Source organism: Megalops cyprinoides, chromosome 5 (genome assembly GCF_013368585.1).
Source record: "Megalops cyprinoides isolate fMegCyp1 chromosome 5, fMegCyp1.pri, whole genome shotgun sequence".
Taxonomy (NCBI): domain Eukaryota; kingdom Metazoa; phylum Chordata; class Actinopteri; order Elopiformes; family Megalopidae; genus Megalops; species Megalops cyprinoides.
This window is the reverse complement of record NC_050587.1, coordinates 1,123,174-1,136,248: the sequence shown is the minus strand read 5'-3', so window position 1 is coordinate 1,136,248 and position 13,075 is coordinate 1,123,174. Positions and strand designations below refer to the sequence as shown.

The following is a 13,075-nucleotide window of genomic DNA, read 5'->3' as shown; positions in this document are numbered from 1 at the left end:
ACCTCACTGCAAATTGTGAAGATTGCTGTTTTTTGTGTGCACTGTCAGTATCCTAGAGAGAAACTGATGAAGAGAAAAGAAAGAAAAAAAGAGAGATGTAACAACACAAAATAACAGCTCAGCCTGGCTTGGAATAGGACACAGGTAAGAAAACACACCTCTCTTTCCCTTTGGAACAAATGCTTTTAAATGGAGCTCATTGTCAAGTGTAATGTCACTGTTGAGCACTCTGACTGTCGAATTGTGTTAAATGTTGCCTAAGACATCAAAGGAACAGATAGCCAGGTGGAAATGAACCCAGCATCGTCAGAACACAGGCAGTTGGCTTCCTTCTCCTTTCTGTGTATAATGTAGTGCTTAGGCTTTCTATGTAAATTGATGTTCCCCCTCCACTGAAGGCATCTGTGTATTACCAGCTCACAAAGATTGAGTCATTGCTGATGGGAATGTCTTTCCCATTAGAAGTCCCATATTATTCATCTGGAGGATGTACTAGAGTGAAATGAAAGTCTTATTTGGATCAATGACAGTGCTTTCAGGATACTGGAGAGGTGATGCTGTTTACTAATAGGTAACCATGGGAGTAGCTGGCAGTGAGGCAGCCTCTTTGTCCTCTATGTGTTCCCTGTTGGAGGCAGTCTTCTTGGATTTTTGCATATTTTCCATTCACGCCGAAGGTTGTTTTTACTGAATGGGGTAGCCTTGGAGGCCAAATATGTTTGAATGACAGACATAATACTGATGATTGAATCATTCCCTGAGACCCTCACAAAAGGCTTGGGTTTCCTACGTGCACTTGCACATTTTGCTTATGTGTCACATATTTCAGGCAACTAACTACAGTCCCTTCCTCTTCCTGTGAGGAACTTCAGAATTTCTCCCCTCAATCAGCTGTCATCAGTGAGGGCATACAAATGAGCAAGTATGGTTAGTTTCGAGAATGAAATTGCCTCCTGACTGCAGAGTACTGGCTGTTAGTGATGTGATTATTTTCTACAAATGTTAAAATAATTACTTCATATTTGCCCAGCACCCTTAAATATGTTTGCTGTTTGAAAAATGAAATCAGCTAATAATCAATTGAACAGCAGATGGGGTCTCTGTGTTTATGATCATAGGCAAACAGAAAATTTTACATGTTAAAGGAAACTTCTGCTCTTCAGACCTGTCAGCTCTTGTGTGAAAATGTCCATCATTTAGTGTAACGTTGTTATTGCTCCATCACAACCAAATGAAGCTAATTACACCATATGTGAATAAATATCTCAATGTCAGTTTTGATCAGATTTATTTGTGTGCTTTGTGACTTATGGTACATTTTATCAACAGCAGGAGATGCAGACATGGGCAAAACATGTCTTGTACGCTGTCGCTGAATAAATTGGCTCCATTTTTATTGTTCTTAGTACAGCAGTTGTCCTGTGCCTAGTCATGATTTCTACAATAATTTCAATTTTGGTCCTTTTATTTTTCTATTGTAAAAAAATGAACACTGATGGAAAACAAGGTGTTTTGCTGGTCATACAAAATACCAATTACAGCCCGATTTCATTTGAAGCTCCAAATGTCTGAAGTATTTGTGTGGTTTTATAAAAGTGCATGTGTGTGCGTGTACGTATGTGGGTATCTGTGTGTGTCTGTGTCTGTGTGTGCAGGCAGAGTCTGAATCACACATCCAAGTAAAATTTAAAGTACAGTACTCAAGTCAGAAGCAGCCACAAGAGTCAATGCTGTTCTACATACAGATGCTTATGCTAAAAACGCAATACAGTCAGAACAGAGCCAGCTTCCAGTCACCACCTCCTAGGCCATAACAGATCTGAGGCTATACAGACATGCAATACACATCCACATCTGTTTTCATCATTTGAGCAACATTTTTCTCACTCTTTCATCATTTCATTATAGTAACATTTTTCTCAGTCTTGAGAGTATTGGCAACGATTCTGCCATTCAAAAAGTGGAAAAGGAAAGAAAAATGGAAACCTGGTAAGGACATACCGAAGAGGAGTGTGCGGTTACACTGCACAATGTATCTGGGCAACAGGGGCAGTGGTAGGCAGTGGCTTCAATCCTCAGTACAGGCATACAGTGTTATCCCCTAAAAGCTGCTTCTAAAAATCTAGGAGTGAGAGGTCTCTGTTCAGCATATCTGTGAGAGATGACAAACGTATCTATGAGAAGCTGACTGAGACAAAGGATAGGCATTATTGTTCGGAGTAGTGTGGACATAGTTTGAGCTTGTTTCTCCTTAACTGAAAATTGCCCAGAGTTTTTTTGAATAAAATTCTTCATGCATTTTTTACCTGTTTTGCTTTGTGATTTTCTTCTGATGTATTCAAAATAGGACATTTTGAGTGCCTTATTTATTAAATTATTCACAAACACTCTATTTTTTCATTCTTGAATAAACAGTAATGGAATCCACAACAGCATGGGACAGAGGACAATTATGAAAAGAAATATATGTTTATATGAATATGAAATTGGAAATTAAAAAACGGTTATGTTTTCCTTAGGTCAAAATATGGGTCATGCATTAAAATATATCAAGTACTGCAATTTCATTTAACTTGTTGCATGAAATTGTATTTGTGTGTTATGGGATGTTTGGCAATTTTACAATATATGCATATATTTATATGAAAGTGTACAGTCATACATATTATACAATCATATATTTTTAATATTTGACCCATATTTCAAAATATATTAGAAAATTGTCCTTATACTATCCTATTTAATGTTTCAACATATGTTACTTTTAATAAGGGAAGAGCTTCTATGTGCAGAAGTCTACCACTGTCTCTTTATTCTGTCTATTTACTGTGGGTTTGACATCCAACTGAGGGAGAACAGACATACTGAAATAGAGAGGGATCAAAAAAGAGAGAAAGAGCAAGAGAGAGACTTAGAGAAAGACACCTGTGCCATGATAGTGAGGAGCTCCACACACATGTAGTCAGGGGGAAATAGAGCAGGCAGAATTCAGTTTAAAAATGTAACTTATCATCCTCCTTGCCTTATCAGGACTGTCTGAAATAGCATTACATGTGGAGTTACATGTGATTTGCCTTTTTATCACATAACAATGGCTTTTATCCATGTGTGTCTTAGTAGGATTTTGAGTCACTTAGTCCTCTCAGGCATCTTTCCTGTATGCTTCATTCCCAGTGGCAAAAAAGTGGTACAATGACAGTGGAGTGGGGATGCATATAGATGTATATGGCTGACTGTGTGCCAGAGGAGCTGGGTTATGTGAAACTGTGTCATTGCGTCTTGCATGTGGAGTGAGAAATATGATCCTGTGTTTACGAGGGGAGAGAAGGACACTTTCCTGTATTTATTGAGACTGAAAATAGCCTGTGAGCACTTCCCCCCCCCCTCCCTCCAAAATGTCTGTTTTGATAAAAAAAAGTTAATTTCATTTATTGTGCATTTTAAATGTTTTTTTGTGTACTAAATGCAATAAAATTGACTTTAAAACTTGCCAGTTGACTGTTGTGTTGTGGTCTGTACAGCAAAAAATCTCACACATAGTGGCACATAGTGGGCCTTTCCACATACAAAGGTGTGTAGACACATACATGCTCACACACAGACATTCTGTGATTGAAGGTTTGAACTAATTACAAGCAAGTTACCTTGAGTACTCTGTGAAATACAGCAATAATTCAGGTGCAATAGCAAACATTGAGGTGTAGTTCAGGAATAGTGCAGTGAAGTCTGAGTATAGGTTAGCATGTATTTGTGAGTCTGTGTTTGAATACATTTAAACTTAATGTGCATGCAGTTAAATGTGTGCGTGTGTATGTGTGTGTACATGCATGTGTGTGTGTGTGCGTGCACACGTGTGTGTGTATGTGTGCATATATGTGTGTGTATGTGTGTGTGTGTGTGTGTGTGTCTGTATGCAGGTCTGTAATGTGTGCCTGGCACAGGGCAGGAAGTAATCACAGACTGATAGCTGCGCTGCCGGGTGCTTCACGGGTCAATGTTCCCAGTAATGACTGCACCGCTGATCCTGCTGCCATCACAGACAGGAAGTCACTGTCAGGCTGAATCATGGGATTGATCTCCTACCCAAGTTTCTATTTCAAAGGCAAAACTAAGGGGGTACTGAGAGTGTGTGTGTGTGTATTCTCTGACACACACACGCACACACACACGCGCACACACACACACACACACACACAGAGCTAACAGACATTTCATAGAGCCAAATAACCTATATTAACTCAGGCAGCTTTTAAAAGTAATATTTATGGGAATTTCATTATGAATCATGGGGCTAATGGACCAAAATTTACTCTGTGCATTAAATGGGAAATACAATTTCAACCCACTGCCACTTTGAGCACAGCAGCATATATAACTCTGACTATCGCATTGATCCAGTACTTGGCCTGCTTTCATAAAAAGTGTTCCAAAGAGATGATCTTACATTGATTACATTGACTGGCATCACTCAAGCCTGTACCTGCATTGTGCTGAACAGAGGAACAAAACAGGTAAATAAAGGACTGAGCTTCTCATTAGCAGTTCATTTCAGTCATCTTGCTTTTATACAGTTAACTGATCAATTTCAGGCTTTTCATTTCCCATCTCCTTTCAAGAGCTTTCAAGTGCTTCGTCTTATTTTCCTGGTATTTTCAGTACAATAGATTTATAAGTGAACAACAGTTAATGACAGGCCTCTTTCTTCCATTAGCTCAGACAAGTGTGAGACAAATAGAACATTCTAAGATTTGCCAAACGAACACGGAATGCCCTCACCTCAGAATAAAGCACCACTGTGCAGGACAAAACATCGCATTATCTTACCTTCTAACCCATATGCCATCTGCCATATGTCCTCTTATTTTGTGGTGTCAAACACATTCACTTAAATTAAATATATGAATGATCATTGTTCAATATGTTTATCAATTTGCCTAAACCTCTGCATGTTAGAATATTTAAAACTGTACTCTCTGTATCTGTACTGTCATCAGTGTAGCCTAATTACATGCACTAATGCATCTTATTTGTAGATCATGCTGGATACAGTCCCCTACCAATTGAATAAATTATAATCAAATTGACTTGACTCAACACCTAAGAATTTATTCAAATATATCAGTCCCCCTTTAATAACACAAAAGCCATCTGCCACTTACATATCCATGTAAAGTTTAAATTTAGTACATACCTCAGTAAAGAGAACTATGGAATAGATGTCTGTAAAAAGCTAAAAAGTGTTGGATCAATTCGACATAGAAATTATTTCAATCTTGAAAAGGATGAGAATAACATCACCTTCTATTTTTCTGTAAAGCTAGTGACTATAGATTGTTTAAGGATCAAGCTTCCATTAACTGCCTGTGAAAAGGAACAGTAAACTGTGTAAGTGAGGGGCAAAGTGCTCAAACGCTCATGTTTCCAACTTGCATCAACCTGATACTGACATAGTCCATAGGGGACAGAATCTTCTTGCAATCTGTCATAAAGTACATGCTCCTCTTATAGCCAGGATAAAACACACTATTTCAAGTAAATATCTGGCAGACCTGTTGTCACATTATTACTTCTATTCATCATAATTTGTTTGGACCGTTTTGCAATACTAACAGGCAGTCGGTTACCCACAGTACCACATCATCTCCCCCCCAGTCCAGTGAAGGCCCTCCACAAGGAATCCAAATAGCATTGTTTGTTGACAGGCTGTGTTCCAGCTCCACTTTGAGCCAAAGGTATAACCATTTCCATACATCAATTGGTGTGCATTGTTCAACTATTTAACTACCAAGGTCCAATAATCAAACATGCATGTGATTTTTTTGGTCACATATATTTTTATTTCCAACACAGTGAATCATTAATATTGTAATTATTTTTTAAAGGAATAACTTCATTGCAAAAATACCACAAACATCGTTTTTGAAAGCACGTACAGTACTATTACAAAGCTTTGGGTGTGTTTATTTCATGAAAAGAGAATGGTGTGGCCCACTTCGGCCTGTGTTGTCCCATGTTCAGTAAGCTGACCAGTGCTCAATTCCTGAGTGGGTGCCCCACGATCTCATCCCAGCTCTTCCGACAGGCACACACAATCCACTCATGCTCGTCGTCATCTATGCGAGGAAATGACAGTGCAGATTCAACAGCGTTTTTGAAATAAATACACCGTGTTCACTTTTATCTCTTCATTTCCTCAAACAATTGTAAATGTTAAACGAAATATATTGTAATCTGTGCTCATGAATCATTTCATTTTAATAAACAAGTTTAAATTCTTTAACACATACGTATCTAATGTAATAATCGCATGCATTTATTGCACATTTTTGTTTGAGTTTGCAGCTACAAGACAATAATTTGGGATACAGCCGAGCCCTCCACAGAGGCCCACTACACTTAACAAATCAATCACCAGGCGAATTGAACAGTGGTTTCCTTTTCAGGCATGATTTGAGGAGTAAAAACAGTAGATAATACTGTTTTTCCATAGTTAAAACTGAAAGGAGTTGCTAATTGCAGAGCGAGAGGTATGGCTTTTCTGTCGGGTCTGAATCGCAGCGCACAGCTGCACACACTTGAGCGTTCACCCCGGGTACAAGGCGGACTGGTCCATTGTTGTGAACAGGTCTTCAGCTCTTCCCTGATTGTCGGTAATTGCCTGCGATGGCCCTAACTGCTTCTCCACTCGCCTCGCGCCACTCTACCTGGCTCCCACATGCAGCTATTGAAATCCCAGTCCCTTCAGTGCAGTGGCAGCTGCATGCTAACGAAACATTTCTCCATTCTGTCGCATTTGCTGCCTCCCGTTTGCAACGAGGTCACACTCAAGATGAACATTTCATCACTATTTTAAACCAATTAATATCTCTGCTTCCCCTACTACTGGTTAGTGTATGACTGCAATTACCACCTCGGTATGGTAATTAGCTAAATTACATTCAAACAAGTTCACATTTGCTGTAATTTGTCATATCCTGCCCCCCCCCCCAAAAAAAAGCCAGGTGTATTTTTTTCATAAAAACTCTTGGAACACAGCTTAATTTATATACCTACAATTATATTCTATTTTAGGACAGCGTAACAAGATGCCAGAGATGCTAGCAAAGGACATATAAATAAGATCTATATAATAATAACACACACACATTGTGTGTGTATATATATATATATATATATACACACACACACACAAACACACACACATAAACCCACATGCCAACTGGCACATTTCAGAACAGAGTACAGGGAAACGGTAATGGCGCCTTGTTAAAACACGTTTATCTTAATCCCTAAAATACACTCAAAAGGAAAAGTGTTTCCTTCCAAAGCAGAACTGCGCTTGCGTTAATAGAGTTGAGATCACCCTGGCCATCAGGAGCTAAAGGAGCTAATTACTTATTCATTTTTATTTTTTAACGGTGTAATGACTAAAGGAATTGTTAATTGGGGGGTGTGTAATCGAAACTGAACAGTTCCAGTGATGGTGAAACAATGCAAAAAGAATAAACTGATTTTGAACAATAACGGCCACATTATTCCTAAACTGCCTTTTTTAAAATTTGTCTCACAACAGAATGTCCGCAGCTCAAGCCAGGTTGTTTTTGTTGGCCGTGAGATGTTTTGAATGTGAACCTTTGCAAGTTTCAAAGGAGCAATTATCCAGGAAACCACAATGAACAATATACCAATAGGGCTTCAGGCCACTTACAGAGCTGTTCATTGCAAAGGTAAAAGGAGACAGAGGATCAATGTATTGAAAGGAAAATGGCAGAGCTCTTGTATTAAAATAGCCCTGTCTTCTCCCTAACAGGGGCCACTGTTTGAGGTCACCAGTAACAGGGCAATTTCTCTTTGTTGATGTCATGTACACAATGAGGTCGTGTTCTTACACGATTGTTGTGGCTCAGATGAATTGCCTTTATATTTATACTAAGGCCACTGTTTGTACCTCTGGTCTATTTCCTGGATACAGTATGAGTCATTTTTACATTGGTTATTCATGTGAGGTCAAATACTACATTCAACAACAAAAAAAGGAAGGAAAGCTTTCTGATCATTGCCACTTTGCCTCTCTGTGGTTTACTTTCATGCAGACTGCAGTTTCTAAATCTCCCCCTGATCCTAAAATCTCTCCTGCACAGTATTACCCCCATTTAAAGTAAAGGCAAGGCAGGGCAGGGCTACAGCCATCTTCACATTATAAGGCCTTCGGTCTCCTCCATTTATCAGAGAAGCCGTCCATCATTCCTCCAGAAAACTTGAAGAGGAGGTCTTACTGAAGCTCTCATTTTATACTTTTCAGGTGTGCCATTTGTGTGTCTTTTTTTCCACATGACATCATTCACTTGTGTTTTGGAGGCCAGCATTGAAGGGATGACTGTTAATATGTGTGTGTGTGCTTGTGACTGCATGTGTGCCTGTGCGTATGTATATGTGTCTGTATGTGGGTGTGTGCATGGGTGCGTGCATGTGTGTGTGTGGGTCTGTGTATGGGGGTGATGAGTGGATGTGAGTGGGGGGAGAAATGGAAGGATGTCCTACTGGGCTGCTCCATGCATCCCTGGGAAAAAGGCCAGCTCTCCTGACTATCCTGCACCACCACTCCCAGACCTGAGAGGGGCCAACCTATCTCGCCTGTGCTGCTGTGTAAAGAAATTGCTGAGGGCTTCCTCCCATCTGCTTTTGCTGCTTTTCAGGACTTGGCCCACAGCCTGGGTATTTCCTTGGCCCTTCCTGCCCAGCCCAGGAGCAGCTTTCTGGGCCTGCTCCCTGTCATTCCTACCTCTTCCCCTTAGTTCCTCTGTCCTGCAGCTGTAGCCAGACTTTTCCTCCCCTCCCCCAACCCCCCTACCTCAAACACCCCCACAGAGAAAGAAGTACCTCTCCACATCCAGTAAGTGCTGCTCCCCTATACTCTTGCTCATCCTGGAGGGAAGCCATTGGCAATAAATTCTATCTTCACACCCATTTTGACAAATGAACCTTCACTCCCCAAAGATAAAAATAAATCTAATGAATAGAGAGTCCTCTCAGTATAACGCAGTCCTGTGAAACCCCTAACTCACTTTTGCTGTAAAATTTTTGTCAATTTCTGCATAGCTGTTTACATTTGCACACTGCCTCCAAATTGAATGACATGGAACAGACTTTTTGTCTGACAGCTCTGTGCTCAATATGTGAGATCTGTTCTCAGTTGCCTGAGAATGGCAAGGCAGACAAACCAATGATACAGAATGTATTCCTAATCTATTCTGTCTAATGTGTCAGGAGTTATAGTGATCAGGCACTTTCTGCAGTACAGTCCTGATGATATGGTCTCACTGATGCCACTAAATGAAAGATTTCCTGTCAATCAATGCCAAATAAAGCTGTAAAAGCAGACAGACCAGATTCATCTGGATCATGGCACAAATGTCAGTAACAGATCTTCTTTTTTTTCTTTCTTATTCAGTAACTAAACAATATTTACCAGTGTCATGGAGGAATAAACCTACCCATGTGTTTTTCTTTTTTGATATTCCTTCAGGATGTATGTACTTTTTCAGTCGTGGTTTGTCCACACAAACAAAGCTCTCTCTATGACGCTGTAATGTCTTTGTGGCCACGCTGTGATATCTGTGATGCTTGGGTAGTGCTCTATATCATGTTGCAAAAGTGAGCCTGGACAGGGGTTCCCAGACTATGACATTGTGGACCACAGTGTGGCTGCCAGTTCTCCCAAATGTCCCCCCAAGGCCACAGTAAATCTAATATAATTTCAATCCCCTCAAACACACACACACATTACATAAATTTAGGTTTGATTAAGCTGTTAATTGAATGTTAACCTAGATCTGACATCACTTAACAAGTATCTTTGTCACAGCTATGAATTGTGGAAAGTGTGGTTATCCTAACAGATAGATAAAGGTATTTCTGATTTCTGTAAGGTATTCATTAGAGCCCCGTTACAAATGAATAATACAAGTATTACTAAGCAGTTATGCAGCATTGTCATGTAGGAGTAATTAGCTACTCAACTGGGCTAGAACAATTGAGCTTTATTGAGGCAGCTACCCCAAATCTGCTTGAAGGACATGTCAACAACTTCATTTGAATATTAGCACAAACACACCTACAACAGCACATATTAACAAAGACTTAATGCCAGGTTGGATGCCAAACACTGCCTTAAATCTATTATTAAAATTAATTCCATTATAACAACAAAATATAGAGAAATCACTGACTTTCTTGCACAGTGGCCATTTACTGTGAACTCATAAAACTGCCACCACCACTCAACTACAGACCAGCTCAGTCCTTCCTCCCACGGTTCAATGTCCTCCTGCCTGTGCCCTCACTCCTGCATCTCTTAACAGCTGCATGGCCCAATCATTCACTTCTGCCACTGAGGGCAGACTGAAACCACAGCCATTCCTAATTCATGACATCGTCTGCTGTTGCACAGCTATGAAGTGCTGGCATTGAGATCAGAATTCCTTTCTAAAAAACCTGACAAACTAGATCCACTTCAAATCAACAATCTCGCATTGGGCATTGAATGGAGGGAAAATGTGTTTTACATTTTCCTTTGAAAACAAAGCTTTAATGACTACAGTACGGAAGTATGCACGGCTGAGGAGGGGCCTAAAGATGAATTCACATGAAAAAAAATCTGCACAAGTCGTATACTCTCACTAGTTTCTTGTTGGAAGCACTTACCTAATACATTTATACCTCCAGTCCCTTTTCATAACTGTAAACTGTAAATTTTCCAGGTCACTCACTTGCTTCAGCATTTAACAAATATTACACATTTTGAAAAAATGAATACTTTCATAGCCTTAGTTTTGGTTTTTTTGTGCTGTGGTACAGTGAACATGAGCCATACTGGAACCTGTTGAGACATCATCTGTATGTTAATGCACATTGTGGTGTTGAAGACGCTCTTACTGCTTAGTACTGCTTAGACTGCATATCTGTGCTCACCTGTGTTCCTGAGGAAATTGTGTTTATAGTTGGTGATGACGCGCGTCTGGGGGTTATAAAAACCATCCCCACAGTCGTAGCAGCCTTCGGGAATCACCCGTGGAGGGTCAAGGTTGGTCAGCTGGGACTTGCCTGCAAACCCACACAGACAAAAAATTATAAATTAGCCTCTTAAGAGATTAAACCTACCTCTGTAACTACAGAAGAAAAAGTCAAAATGGTAGAATGTAGAGTAGGGATAGCCCACTATAGCTGATAAGAAGAGAGAAATGACAGCCTGAAGATAAAGAGAAGCAGAACATACATGCACGGTATTTTACAGGGAACTAAAGCAGCAAAAGGGAGCCAGCAAAGGAAGGATAGCTGCAATGGATCAGGAGTGACGCAAGGAAGAGAAAAGACATCAGTAAGCAGTAAAATCCTTTATGGGTGAAGGGGATGATAAATGTAGAAAGAAGGTCTGCATAGAGAAGAGTCAAGACCATAAATAAATTACTTAAGCAGGGATGGACATATGTTACAAAAAAAAAAAAAAAAACATTGTGTTACTTCACCTGCTGGTTTCAGTCCATTGCATATTTCTGTGTAGAACCGTCTGTCATAGCCATTGCAGTACTTCCAGTCGCTCTTTTGGTACTCCAGTCCATCGGCAAAGGTATATTTACCCTGCAGCGGACATGAGAAATATTTTACCAGCAGCATAGAGCATTGTGTTTGCATACATCTGTCAGCACTACAGACATATTCTGTCGTTCTTCATGGTCATAAGGGAAGTACTTTATGGCTGCAGCACTCCATGGCAAAGGACCAATAGGTTTCAGTCACCCTCTGAGTGAATCTGTGCAGTTATACTGGCTGTTGGGGCCTTCGTAATCATGGCTGAGACAGCCATTTTTTGCAAGTTTAACCATGAGCACAGGAAAGTCTAAGCTGGGTGACAGTCATCTGTGTTTGGTCACGGTCGCTTTTTTAAATGGATGACAATTACAATCATAATCATAGAAGGGGTAAGTATTTTTACTGTACTATGTATGAATGAATCCTTCCAAATGTAATCGAAAAAGAATGTCTTCACAGTCTGGAACACACATATCTCAGACGGGTATAGGAATTGAATCTGCAGCCCTGTGAATGATTGTTAAAGGGGAACAGATGACATGTCAGGGGCGTGATGGGCTGCTCCGTTAGGTTTTTGTTACGCACATGAAGGCGCGTGTGTGCATGCACACACACAAACACACACACACACACACACACACAGGAAAGTACACCGCACACCTCTTTGGATATCCCTTTCTCCCAGGTCCCCTCATATTTGCTGCCATTAGGAAAATACAGCACCCCCTTTCCATGGAACACACCATCCTCCATCTCCCCAACATATTTTGTCTTCGTTGGCAGAATGTACCTTCCTCTCCCTTCCATCCTGGAAAAGAAAGGCAGATAAAAGTAAATTCAACAATTGCCTCCCGTAAGTGTTTATAGGGCAACAACCATTGAAATGTAATTCTCAGTGTGAGAAAGTTATTGATAAAAACAGACCAAATTGTTTATTTCCATCTTTTATTTGTTAGTTCCAGCAGTTTTACTAAGCTTCCTAGTCATAGTTCACAACAATAAATACACACACGCACACATACATAAAGTATACCAATTTGAAAGAGACTTGTTTAGAATGTGATGGCTTATCTTTGAAATGTTCTAAATTGGAATATTTCCAACATGAATAATTTCAGCGAAAATTCCAATCGAAAAGCAAACAATTGTGCGTGGCTGAAGAAGACAGAATTAGTTTATTCTGGGTGACTGTGTACTGAATTTGTCTGATGACACATATTTGTAACACGAATTACACAAGAAAAGCTCATCCTGCTCCATAGCTTGGTACCAGTTATTCACTGTCTGAATAAATTTAAGTCCCCACAACCTCTACTAACTACTAAGTAGCGCAAAATCTCCGAGTAGATCGGTTTTACCTGCCATTACGATAGTCCCCATCGAAACTGCTACCAGAGAATTCCATATCACCTCAGTTTACGTCTCTACGAGACTGCCGAACGTTGCTGGACTTCCATAGCGTGGCGTGAAAGTGTTTCCATAGCAA

General features: G+C 40.1%; 1 protein-coding gene across 1 annotated transcript; it reads right to left on the bottom strand.

Annotated features, from left to right (window-relative positions):
* Window positions 1-5,963: 5,963 nt before the first annotated feature.
* On the bottom strand, window positions 5,964-13,049 carry morn5 (MORN repeat containing 5). Its single transcript, XM_036530189.1, has 5 exons — window positions 12,948-13,049; window positions 12,250-12,397; window positions 11,526-11,637; window positions 10,972-11,103; window positions 5,964-6,113 (listed from the first exon to the last, which is right to left on the bottom strand). The coding sequence occupies exons 1-5, from the start codon at window positions 12,992-12,994 to the stop codon at window positions 6,034-6,036; spliced, it is 519 nt and encodes a 172-aa protein (XP_036386082.1). The 5' UTR covers window positions 12,995-13,049; the 3' UTR covers window positions 5,964-6,033.
* Between the last annotated feature and the right edge of the window lie 26 nt (window positions 13,050-13,075).

Excerpts from the sequence above, each read along its gene's own strand:
- morn5 (XM_036530189.1), bottom strand. The coding sequence starts at position 12,994 with ATGGAATTCTCTGGTAGCAGTTTCGATGGGGACTATCGTAATGGCAG. Across the intron at positions 11,638-12,249 it reads AGAAAGGGATATCCAAAGAG|GGTAAATATACCTTTGCCGA; the intron begins GTGTGCGGTGTA and ends TGTCCGCTGCAG. Across the intron at positions 11,104-11,525 it reads CAATGGACTGAAACCAGCAG|GCAAGTCCCAGCTGACCAAC; the intron begins GTGAAGTAACAC and ends GTGGGTTTGCAG.